At 29.9% G+C, this 13,887-nt stretch overlaps 1 protein-coding gene across 8 annotated transcripts in view; it reads left to right on the top strand.

Moving 5' to 3' along the window:
• The window catches only part of LOC107139799 (ALX homeobox protein 1), a 219,733-nt gene that overhangs the window by 24,507 nt on the left and 181,339 nt on the right, over positions 1-13,887 (top strand). For all 8 annotated transcript variants that reach the window (XM_048804423.1, XM_048804414.1, XM_048804427.1 and 5 more), the window contains 2 exons: positions 2,926-3,078; positions 4,315-4,465. In XM_048804423.1, the coding sequence (XP_048660380.1) occupies positions 2,926-3,078; positions 4,315-4,465 (304 nt within the window). The remainder of the gene's footprint in view (positions 1-2,925; positions 3,079-4,314; positions 4,466-13,887) is intronic.

The raw sequence follows: 13,887 nt of genomic DNA, 5'->3' as shown, positions 1-13,887 counted from the left end.
TATATATATATATATATATTATAAAGATGAAAAATGTGCATGAATATAAATGGATATATAAATGGTCAGGTGTTATATAATACTATCTTTTGTTTCCTGACTGTTCATGTAATTCTCTTTGGCAGATGTCTTATCATTGTGTCCTCATTCACCCTGTCACTTATCCATCACTTACTTTGATTTTCTAATCTCTTAGATTCATGTCTTTCTCCTTATCCTTGTCACTACTGCCATCTTTAGAAGGTCTTTGTGGAGAGAATTTTTAAGAGAAATGTGTACTCTTCTGGAATTTCACCCAATAAATGAATTCATTTTGCTCATATAATCTCTTACTTTGAAACTTTAGGACTTGAATCGGGTCTTCATTTTTTCTACAGTTCTTTATTTATTTCCAGGAATGTGATTTTGAGTATATAGTAGCAAGGATGAAAATATGGATGGATAAATGAATCCAGCTAAATGTTAATCTTATTTCTACATTACTGCTAGCTTCAAAGTTTAGAATAGATTAATTTAAAAGGAAACTACTACAAACTTTATTTGAGTTTAATGAAGTTTTAAAAGCTCTGTATTAAGATCTTGTTTTTAATTTAATTTTTGATATTTACTGGCAGAACTATTTACTGCTTCATAAGTTTGTGCAAGAATATTGACCTTTCTGAGCCTCAGTTTTGTCTTTCATAAACTTGAAAAAACAATGTCTATTTTATAGTTTTAACACATTATTTCAAAAAACATGACCTAGAGTTCATCATCATGTATGTGTGTTTGTGTATACATACATACATGTACATATATAATAGTCAATTGTAAAATGTGAGTGTCAATCTGATGAGAAAGGCAAATGGATTTTTGAGACCTGCTTGATACCTGTTTCATCTAAGAAGTTATACAGCTGAAAATACTATACCATCTCACTATATGTAATAATATACCAAAAGAAAATTACTGAAGAACAATGATTATAGATGTTTTTATTTTTCCTAGCTTTTGTGTTTTAGCAAATTATTTTTTCTTTTCTTTTTGGCATTTTGCTACCAATTATAACCAGTTGTAAGTAATAACCACCACAAAATGGATACTGAGCTTAAGGAATGGTTAATATTTCTTTATACCTAACATGAATGATAACATTTTAACTGCTAATTAACTTTTAGATCAACATTTCTCACTTTTACACAAGAAATTGTAATGGGCTGCTATTGGAATGGTACATGAATTACTAAAGTTATTTTTCAAACTGTTCATGTAAACCACTAATCATACCTGAGACTAATATGATTTTTTTTCCTATTGAATAGATCTGAGACTGGGGCACTTAAAAAATGTCTTAGAAACATAAAAACAGTTGTTGCTTTCATTGCTTTTGCAATTACAGTTTACTATAAATAACTGATACACTTTAGGTTGAACTCAAGAATAATTGAGAATGAAATCTCTAAATAACAAACAACAGACATATAAATATATCTATATCTATCACATATATCTGTTTTAGGTCATTTTGGTTACAACTAGCTATTAAAGATTTGGAAATAATATAGTTGATTAAATAGAAATTTTATTTGTGATCTTTAATAAAATGATTTAGAGGTTCTCTATGTGGATCTTCTTTTTAAGTCAGAGAGCATGAAATAAAAATTTTCAAGTTTTTATTTAAAAGGAGAGAAACTACATATTCTATGAGTATATTTAAGGTTTGCCACTAATTATGGGTCAGTTTGTTCATTAACTAATCTAACAAACTTAGTTAACATCTTCTGTGCCCCAGTTTTTCAAGCTGATTGTACAATCATGGATGCATATGTTTACTAATAGTGTATTGAACTTGAGTTTTGGAGCACAAGGTCTTTTATTTATGTGATTATTATCATACGTGTATCAATAAATGATTAATATAAAATGTATTTTTATATCATATTTTTGTAAAAATCTAGGGTGCAGTAGAGAAGACATTGCTATCCCATAAGGACTGTTTTAAATGTTAAATAAAAAGGAAGAAATATTAGGAAACTCTTCCATTTCAACAATAGATGCTACTAATCAGAATAGTTGTTACTTCTGTGCAGTAATGAAATGAAACTATAGAAATTGCTACATCCTAAATAACTAGAATTTGATTGTGTTGATTGAAAGCAGTTGGCTGAAAGAGTATGTTATTAAATCAGAAAGGTAATATAAATTATGATGTGGAGTAATATGGTTAATATATAACTGTGATTGTCAAATTTTCAGTTTTTAAGCCCTCCATTTTCACTATTACTGAGCAAGTTTTCCAATTATAGAAGTTATATTTGTTTGCATACAGATTTAACAGGCGACGTATACTTTATTGTTATATAGAGGAATATTTTCTTTCAGAAAATTTATGAAAAACAATTTGCTTTAAAATTGCTTTAGATTATGAGTAGTTGAGATATTCCTAAAGTAATTATGAAAATAGAAACTCTACTTGAAGTTTTAAATATATTATTGCTTTTGCTAAGAGCAAACTATATTCCTTCTTTATATTCCATGAAAATATGATTCTCCCATTGACTTTACCATCCAGGGATCTCTAAGATACTGTTAACCACAGATCATAGACTTTTATGTGGTGTAATGTGATGTCTAGGGCAATAAAATATGAAATAAGTGGACTTGGTACAAAATCAGGGATTGAACTAATAAATTATTATATTGTTGTTTTATGTATTTTATTTTTGAACTTGAATTTGGTAATGGATGATTTCATATTTCATTTTTCTATGTAGGGGACCAAAAGAGACCAAACAGCTTTACACAAATTGAGTTGTTAATAAATGTTAATTTCAACATACAGTATTTTTTTCTTATATGAATTTTCTAAACATTTTCACAACATTAACATGGCTTATATTGTGTAATTAATAATGTTACTCACCCCAGTTTTCTTGAATTCTGTAGGTTACAATCATTACATTTCAAGATTTGCCAGGTTGTAGTCTCTCCACATTGTCGGAGTGTACAAATCTTCAATTTCTATCTCTTCGATGCTGTGGATTAACTTCTTTACACGGCCTGAATAATTGCAAAAAACTTAAGTACATTGATGTACAGGTATGTCCCCTGTTTTAATAGTTATTTTATGATAAAATATAAAATGGGTTTATGTTCACATTTCAGAAGTAACTTGAAGAAATGATTACTAAAATAGCCTGTAACAGATCTAGAGAGATCAAGGATCTATGTTTGTAAGGATAAGAGAAAGATGATTAGATGGTACATCCTGGAAATTACTTTTCTCTTTGTTTTTGCAGATGATACAGGGTTTTTGTTTGGTTGTTTGCTTGTTTTTTTTTTTTTTTTTTTTTTTTTGCTGCATAACAAAGGACTACCTGCATAGCTGAAAACAACAGTCATCTTATTTTCTTATTCAATACGTCATGAATTGAGACCAGGGATGGCTGGACATTTCTTCCATTTTATATTGCATTGACTGGGACTCATGTAATTGTGGTCAGATGGAAGTTAGGTGGTGACTGTTTAAAATTCCTTCTCTTTAATGTGTGATGCCTTGATAGGAATGTCTGGGAAGTTGGAATCTCTCATAGTTATTTTGGGCTTTTTTTTAGAGTGCTTAGATCTGCTTGCTTCATGATGGCTAATGTTTTATTGTGGAAGCCATATGTTCATGTGGGAGGAGAGTCTATGAATCTATGAATACTGGAGTTATCAAAGTAACTATCACATTTACCTTCTGACTACTAATGATTCACCTCCTCTCACATGCAAAATACATTCATGTCCATCATTGTATCAATCTATGTCATCTGACCCAGGCTTGAAGCACAGGATTTTCTTATCTAAACCAGATCCAATTAGAGATGAAATTCCTCAGGTGCAATTCCTTGGGTGGTGCATCCACTGAGGTATAGTTCTTTCCTGAGAGATCTGCAAAATAAAATGAAAAGTTATCTACTTCCATTCAAACCCATATAAATGGTGAAGCAGTGCTTGCTTGACTACAATAGCCATTCCCATGCACATCAGCAGAAACAGCAATGATAAAATATTCTCTCTTGTTCATTTAGGTTGTTCAAAATATTTTGTTATATTTTCCTCTGTATTTTCAACATTTTAAAAAGAATATTAATAAATAAATTCAAATTATTTGATTATTAGATTACTTAATATTTTCATCTAGATAGTAAAATAGTTTATAATTATCTCAGCAATTTGAGATTCATGTATTCATTTAGAGATTGAGTCTCATCCTTCCTCTTTTTGCAAGCTTTAAATATTTAATTAATGAGCCATTGAAACAAAATTTATTAAATTTGTTCTTTCTTTAAGGAAAACCATATTGAGACTATCAACTGTGAAAATTTGGAAAATCTCTGTGTTGTTCTTCTTAATAAAAATCAACTGAGTTCCTTTCATGGTTTGGATGGCTGCACTAATATTCAGAATCTTGAACTTTCGCATAATAAAATCACTCGAATTGGTAAGAAAAATGGAATTTTAATACTTATTCAACATTTAAACTTTTATTCATTGTGATTATATTTTGTTTCACTCCTTTTTTAAGAACAGGCTACCATTACCAATTTATATGTTTTATTATGGTAACTTATTTAATCTTATTTAATTTAGATTAGAAAAATAAAATTGTTTTTAATGTATATAAAATAATATATTCTATCTATAGCAAATGAGTGACTAGTCTGTTAGCATATTTCCTTCTCTGTTTCTTTTCATATAGGAACATTCCTTTAGTAGTGATCTTAGCTTCACTAGAGCATATAAACACCAATTTGGTGCCATGATATTTTTTATGAATCCTGTGCTTTCCCACTTCTCAGAAATTGTTATAACTATTTCCTGGTAAACACTTTATCACTACTCTCCTTGATTGCACACATTTCTTGTACTGAACTTTCCCTCTTTAGCTAAAACTGCTCATACCATAGGAAAGAATTCATCTGATTGAATGTGCCTAAACTTCTGAGTCCCTCCACCACTATATCTTTATAATTATTTATCTTTTCCTTCCTACATCTTCTAATCCATGTAACTCAGCAACTAAAACATCTTTTTAAATATAAGATCAGTACTTCTATTTTCTACAACTATTCCTTTCACTCCCATCTGGGACCTTAGTTCATCATTTATCACCTTCATTGTCAAATTATTTCTATTGCTGTGCCTCATCTTTCTCTTTGTTGTCAAGAGTTATGGTGGTGGTTTCATCTCTTACCACCCAAAATTCCTTCATCTACCCACTGAAATTCAACTTCAGCTTACTTATACATTGTTTCCAGTGTAATAATTCTAAAATAAAAATCTCATTGTGTTATTCACTACCTTGTTTAAAATCTCTTGTTAATTTTTATTGTTTAATGTCTTGATATATTCTCAAGGGCTTTTGTAGGGGCTTGATAATGGTTAATGAAGAATCAAAGATTGACAAAATGTCAAAACTTGATAAAAATCTTTATCTTGATAACAATACAAACAATACAAATAGCTTACATTTTTGGGGGACCTAAAAGGAACTATCCAATTCCCCTCCTTCATACAACCAATAGGAATTTGATCAAGACTAAAATATTAAGGAATATGATGGGATCATATTGGGGAATAGAAATAAACACACTGTATCTTGATTCTTTTTCTCTGTAGGGCATCTTGATATTACTTTTGTTTGTTTGCTTTTATTTATGTCTTTCTTTATGACTGTGGAAAATTTTAAACATTTATTAAAGTAGAATAATACATGGACATTCTGTATAACTATTACTTATATTCAATGTTTGCTTCACCCTTATGTTTTAATTTTTTAAAAAAACTAATTCCCAGAATCATGTATTTACATACCCTCATATTTCAGAAAATAGTTTTTAATAATATGGTCTGTTGTTACTTAATACAATACATTATGACACCTAATAAAATTGAATGATTCCGTGTATAAATCAATAATTAATAATCCAATTTTGCTATTTTTCTAAAGTACCTAGTTTATTTGAATAATAATGTGAACAATAACCACAATATTGCTTTTATATATGCCTTTGAACTCTCTTAATTTGTAGCAATCCTACTGCTTCTTTTTTCCAATCCATTGATTTTTTGCATAGCCTGCATTTTCTTATAGAATGTTTTGTATTTTGCCTTAGTACATTTACTTTCTTTTAGTATCAAAATTGTTTCACTATGCCCTGTATTTCCTGTAATGAAGTCCCTAGCTCAAAAGAGCTGGTTAAATAAAAATTTGGCTACTTTTGCAGGAGTCCTTCTTAGGTAGTTTTCTGTGCTTCATATCTCATTAGATCAGCAGTCATACAGTGTTTGTTTACCTTATTGATGCTTATGATTGAACATGGGGCGTAACTGATAATAACTCATATTCTTCAATATAAAGTCCCCCATCAACCTTCCTTCTAAAGCTTTCATTCATTGATTAATATGAATAAATTAATGTGATAGGGGATATAGAAAGTGAGTTTTCTAATTTCATCATTTCCTCCAGAATTTTTAAGCAGAGATTCTTTAATTAGTTAGAACTTTGTGGAAATTGTTACTAGAGGAAAGGTTTAGATAAATGGAAATTATCTATTAATTAAGCAATTAGATTAGATTTTTGAATCTCAAAAGTGTAAAATCCTATCCTCCTTCTCCATCCTATAGTCATTAGGAAGTCTGATCAGATTAAATATCAGGGAGTGGGATGGGATTATATTGAGGAAGAGAAGCAATCCATGAATCTGTTTCTATCAATTTGCATTGACAAATTTTTAGAGTAAGATCTTAGTGGCTCTATTTACTTCCAGGGGTGTTAATTTTAGTTTTGTTTCTTTTACTTTGTCCCCCACCCCACCACATTATTCTTATGAAATCCAATTTTTGGTTCAAAATATTTCAGCTAATTATCTGATTATTCTTTATGGTATTGTAATTGTCCTGTGCAGTGAATTCAAATTGGACATACAAAACTGATATCTAATTCAAATTAACTTTTTAAACTTTATTGTAGTTCTCTCTCTCTTATACTGTAATCCTTGGTTTATGGCAACACATTAACCATTTGCTATGTCTTATCCATAAAATAGCTTCAAGACAACAATGCCAATGTTACTACTAATAGTAAAAATTACTAAATTAATTCTAAGCTTTCTTTGCATTTGTTTTTGTCCTCACACTATGTCCCCCAAGGAGATGTGATTAAATATCATTTGAAGTCTTTTAATTCATGATTTTGTTATGAATTTGATATTTAAAATTAGCTTGCTTTTCCCATTTGTTAAAAAGGCATACTCAAAGTGATTATGTCTGTGTCCTCTTCATTCTGTTCTCCCATTTTCTTTTATTTGTGGATATTTTGTATATTTCATATTGCATATATTTACCCTTTAACATGTATATCTTTGCATATATAACATTTGTGTATGATACATATTATATTACCCATATCTAAGAAAACATGGATTGTGCTCATAGTTCACAATATATGGCATATTTTGAATACTGTTTTCTGGTGTGTGTGTGTGTGTGTGTGTGTGTTTTCACTTAACAACTTATTATAGTGTTTCTAATACTTTTTCCATGGCTGCATACTATTTAATCATGTGCATGGACTGGATTTATTCCATTGGTACATTGATGAATGAATATTGGATGTTTTCCATCTACATTGCCACTGTGAATATCCCAACCCATAATTTTATACTTGATTAGATATATCTTCAAGTTAATTTGCTATAATTTGTATTATTGAGCCAAGGATATCTGTAATTTATGAAAATAATGCCAGAGTTCCTTACTATATGTAGCACCATTTTGTATTTCTATCACTAATATTTATAATATCAGCTTTTTCTCTTCTTCTTTTTACCTATTGTTTTTTCCTATTTTTTTGAGTTAAGTATTTAATTCAGTTATTTTTATCATTTTTCAAGCTTGTTGACATGCATGCTTAAATCTATAAATTTTTCTGTAAGCAATACTTAGTCTATAACTTTTGATATGTACATATTTTCATCAGTTCTCTAATGTTCTCTAAGGTTTAAATTAGAAATGCACATTTTTGAAAATAAATTTTTTTAATACTCTGTAATGTGTTCATTTACTTATGTTTCTGTGCCACCTGCTTTGGTACCACTCATGATTTCTCCCAAATAGAAATAGTAATACTTTTTATAAAATTTTTTATGTTAAAATCTTTGTGTAAAATACATATAAAAATAATTTTGTTTTTGGAATGAGTATAAGTGCATTGATCATATGTTACTATATTGGATCACACTAAAACAAACTTTTAAAAAAAGAAAAAGGCTCTTTGCCAGGCACGATGGCATATGCCTTTAATCCCAGCAGCTCAGGAGGCTGAGGCAGAAGGATCCTGAGTTCAAAGCCATCCTCAGCAACTTAGCAAGGCCCTAAGCAATTCAGTGAGATCCTGTTTCTAAAAAAAATATTTGAAAAAGGACTAGGGATGTGGCTCAGTGGTTAAGTAATGCTGGGTTTAAACCCCTGTACAAAAAGTAAAATAAAATAAAAATGAGAAAAGAAAAAATAGAGGCTCTTTGTAAGGAAAAAAAGAGAAAAAGAAAAAGGTGTCAATTCCCATGTTCATTTGCTAGCACCCCTATATAGGAATTTTTTTAAGTAGTGGATTTCCTGGGATAGGATATCTACAATATATATACGTGAAAACTGCCATGGTAGTAATTGATGTACCTGAGGTAGCTGTGTGTAGTACAAAGCAAATAAGTTAACAGACTTCTTTGCAGTCTATTGAGTATAGTGAAAACACTGTATTTATTGAATGTTGGGAAAAACAAACATGAGAAAGTGGATTTTCTGAAGACCAGTTGAAGTCCGTTTTTCATTTTTAGGAAACGCTTAGAGATTCTGATTGAGTGAAAAGCACAGATTTTGTATTGATGTATTTTGTAGTGATGTATTGATGCTAAGAACTATCATAAAGGGGCACAAGGATAGGTATGTATTTATAAGTTAATAAGTTATTATCCCATGCTGTATTTCTTTGGGAGGTAAAATAAAATTACAGGCAATACTATTTTACACTTGTTGAGAATTTGTTAACTCTTACTAAATTATAATTGTTGCTTTAGTTAATGTGTAGCATTATCTTTAATTGCTCTTTAAAGGATATTTTTATTTAATTGATTTTCTTTGAATTTATGATAATAGGAATAGTTACATTTAATTGCTTTAAGGCAGTTCATTTTAAATCAGAAATAAGTAGAAATTAGACTATGTAGTTGTAGAATACAATGTAATTTTTTCCTTATTAATCTCAAATAAGAAACTTTCTTTTTTATAAAACTAAAGGTTTAAATTTTATTTCTATAAATTAAAAGTTACCAATTTGCTATTATTACTTAATATTTAAAACCATTGCATACTGTGCAATGGTTTTCAATTCCTTTGAAAAGGGATTATTAGTCATAATTGAAATATAGTTTTTAAGTTGAAATATAATATAACTTAAAACAGAGGTTCTAAAATACAGATATTAAAGTACAGATTTTCTAGCCAATGAAGTAAAGAAACATCAGAGTACATGCTTTCATACAAATGGTATAATAATATAAAGAATAGTATTTATATTTTTATGTCATTGGTTTGATTTAGAACCAAGTTTTTGATTATAGAATATATTGACATGGTCTGGAGTTGTTTGTACATATTTTGAATATACAACTTCTAGCTTTAGCTCAAGGACACTTTAGAGTAATGATTTAAAGGTAGATTTATTTTAATAAGACGAGATTTTACTACACCTGTTTTGTTAAAATTTGTTTTATTTTTCTTGAAGTTATATTTTATAACTTAATATTTGAGTAAAAGGCATTTTAATGTTTGTTATGATACCATTGTCATATTTCATGCTTTCTTTTGCCTGAAATTTCCCATAAATACTTAAAATAAAATTATTAAAACTTTACTTTCTACATGTAATTTGAACAAATAATACTTGAATGGATTTTGTCACATTGTTAAAGTTTATAAAATTGAGCCATAGGAATTTTTTTTCTATTTTGAGTTAGTACTTGTGAATTATTTCTTTTAAGAATAGCTGAAGCAAATAAGAAAGAGATAATTTACAATTTATGATCTAGTTTTCTTCATTTCTCCAGTTTTCATGTTGATTTTATTCACTTCATAGCAGAAATAGTTTGAAACGAAATTAATTTTGAAAAAAATTGTATAACAAAAATTGTTTTATAAATTTTATTTACATAAAATATATATAACAGTGTAATATAATTAATGATAATGTTTTTACCACTAGGCTTTTGTTTTAACTGCTTTATGTATTTAATTAATTTGCTTTTAAAAATGTATTGTTGCTGTATACATACACATATTATACATGATCTTGGAATTCATTGTCATATATTCATATGTACATGTAACAATACTTTCCTTCCTTTCTACCTTAAACCTGATATCTATCTCTGCTGTACTAGTCTTCCTTCCCTTTTAAGGATTTTTTTTTATTTTTAATCTCTAGTTTATGCATAGAAGAGAAAACATAAAATCCTTGACTTTCTGAATCCTGCTTATTTCACTTAACAGTTTAATTCACTTTCTGGCAGATGTTATCATTTTGTTCTTCTTTATGGCTGAGTAAAATTCCATTTGTATATAAAACACTTTTTCTTTAAGCATTCATCTGTTGACAGACACTTAGGCTGGCTCTGTAACTTGGCTATTGTGAATTGCGGTTGTAGTATACTGAATTTGTTTCTTTGGGATAAATATAGAGGAGTAGTATAGCTGAGTCATATAGTGGTTTCATTCCTAGTTGTTTGAGGAACCTCCATATTGATTTGCTTTATGATTGTACTATTTAAAAATCTCAACTACAGTGTTCTCCCTGGTGTCTGCATTCTCTTCAGCACTTTTTTTTTCTTTAATTTTTATTGTTGGTTGTTCAAAACATTACATAGTTCTTGACAAATCATATTTCACACTTTGATTCAAGTGGGTTATGAACTCCCATTTTTACCCCGTATACAGATTGCAGCATCACATCGGTTACACATCCACTGTTTTACATATTGCTATACTAGTGTCTATTGTATTCTGCTGCCTTTCCTATCCCCCTCCCCTCCCCTCCAATCTTCTCTCTCTACCCCCTCTACTGTAATTCATTTCTCCCCCTTGTTTTTTTTTTCCCCTTTCCCCTCACTTCCTCTTGTATGTAATTTTGTATAACCATGAGGGTCTCCTTCCATTTCCATGCAATTTCCCTTCTCTCTCCCTTTCCCTCCCACCTCTCATCCCTGTTTAATGTTAATCTTCTTCTCATGCTCTTCCTCCCAACTCTGTTCTTAGTTACTCTCCTTATATCAAAGAAAACATGTGGCATTTGNTTCTAACTCAAGTGAAATGAAATCTCAGTGTAATTTTGATTTGCATTTTCCTGATTGGTAAAGATGTTGAACATTTTTAATTTATTTTTTGGCCATTTGTATTTCTTTTAAGAAGTGCTTTTTTCAGTTCATTTGATCATTTATTGGCTGCATTATTTTTATGTTAAGATTTTTGAGTTTTTTTTATATATTCTGGGTATTAATCCTCTGTCAGAAAATAGCTAACAAAGACTTTTTCCAATTTTGTAAGCTCTATCCTCATGATTTTGTTTACTTTGTTATGTAAAATTCAGTGTATTAAATAGATTAATATGTATTATGTATTAATTAGATGAATATGTGTTAATTATTATTATTTCTATGTATTAGTTCTGCCTATCCATGAACATGGCAGGTCTTTCTGTCTTCTAGAGCTTTTTTTTCTCAGTGTCACTGAATTTTACATAGCAAAGTAATTTGATTTTTAATTTGATGTAATCCTGTTTGTTAATTCTTCTATTATTACCTGAGATGCAGAAGTCCTTTGAGGAAGTTGTTGCCTATACCTGTATGTTGGAGTGTGGTCCCTAGGTTTCCTTGCAGCAGTTGCAAAATTGTAATTTGTAGGTCTTGGATCCACTTAGAATTGTTTTTTGTGTGGGTTGGAGGATATGAATCTAGTTTCATTCTTCTACACATGGATATACACTTTCCCCAGCACAATTTCTTAAAAAGACTACCTTTTCTTCAACATGTTTTTGGCACCTTTGTCAAGGATCAGGTGACTTTGTGTGGGTTTGTCTCTGTTGTCTTCTATTCTACTCCTTTGGTTCATGTGTCTGTATTTGGTGTTGTTTTTATGTTGCTAACATACTGCTTTTATCATATTACAGCTAGCTCTGTAGTATAACTTGAAATCAGGTATTGTGATACCTCCAGCTTTGCTCTTTTTGCTCAGAATTGCTTTAGATGTTCTAGGTCTTCTGTTCTTCCATATAAATTTTAGGAGTAGTTTTTCCTAGTTCTGTGGAAAATGTCATTGGTATATTGCTAGGGATTGAACTGAATCTATAGATCACTTTTGGTCTTATTACCATTTAATTTAATATTAACTCTGCCTATCCGTGAATATGGCAGGTCTTTCGGTCTTCTAGTGTTTTTTTTTTTTTTTCCTCAGTGTTGCGTAATTTTCACTGAAGAGGTGTTTCACCTACTTGGTTAGATTTATTTCTAGGTATTTTTTGAGGCTCTTTTGAATGTAGATGTTTTCCTGATTTCTTTTCAGTGGATTCATTATTGGTGTATAAAAAAGCTAGTGATTTTGTATATTGTTTTTGTATCCTGCTACTCTTCCTAATTTATCAGCTCTACCAGTCTTGTGGTGTTTTTTGGATCTTCTTTATATAGGATCATATTACCTGCAAACAGTGTTTTTTTGACATCTTCCTTTTCTGATTATATCTATTTTATTTCCTTCTCTTCCCTAATTTCTTTAGCTAAAATTTAAAAGACCGAATTGAATAACAATGGTGTAAGTGGACATCCTTGTCTTGTTCCTTACTTTAGAAGAAATGCTTTGTTTTTCCGCATTCAGTATGATGTTGACTTTAGGTTTGTCATATATAGCCTTGATGATAGTGAGGTAAATTATTTCTTTCTGATTTCTTCAGTGTTGTTAACATGAATCAGGGTACTGAATTTTGTTGAAAGTTTTTCTGTGTCTATTGAGATGATCATATGATTTTTTTCCTTTGGTTCTAATTTCGTGGTGAATTATTAATTATTGATTTGTATTATTAAACACGAAATGCATCCTTGTAATAAAACCAACCGGATCATTATGTAAAATCTTCTTAATGTGTTGTTGAATACAATTCACTAATATTTCATCAAGGATTTTTGCACCTATGCTCATCAGGGATATTGGTTTATAGTTTTCTTTCTTTGATATGTCCTTATCTGGTTTAGGTATGAGTGTGATACTGGCTTCATAGAATGAACTAGGAAGTGTCCCTCAGTTTCTGTGCAAAAATTTGAGGAGCATTGGCATTAATTTGGTAGGGTCTGGTAGAATTCAGCTGAGAATTCATCTGGTCCTGGGCTTTCCTTTGCTGGGAGCCTTTCATAGTTACTTCAATATTATTGGTTTTTATTCATCTGATTTCTACGTCCTCTTTTCTTCCTGAAATAATTAGAAAGATCTTAAGTAAACAACCTAAGGATGCATCTCAATGTTTAAGAACAAATCAATTTGGAAGCCAGTAGAAGGAAAGAAATAATAGATGACTGCTGGAATGAATGAGGTAGAGAATAAAATCAATACAAAGATCAGTGTGCCAAGAGGTGGTTCTTTGAAAAGATAGACAAGATTGATAAACCCTTAGCCAAACTAATCAACCTAAAGAAAGAGAAGACCTAAAAATAATGAAATTAGACATGAAAAAGTAGTAGTCAGTAATGACCCTCTGGATTTCTAGTATCATTACAGACATTACTGAAATTCAGAAGATCATTGGGACTATTTTGAAAACATATATTG

The sequence above is a fragment of the Marmota marmota genome, unplaced genomic scaffold, assembly GCF_001458135.2.
Source record: "Marmota marmota marmota unplaced genomic scaffold, marMar, whole genome shotgun sequence".
NCBI classification, from domain to species: Eukaryota; Metazoa; Chordata; class Mammalia; order Rodentia; family Sciuridae; genus Marmota; species Marmota marmota.
Note: the sequence above shows the minus strand (reverse complement) of the source record. Positions and strands in the feature narration are given on the sequence as shown.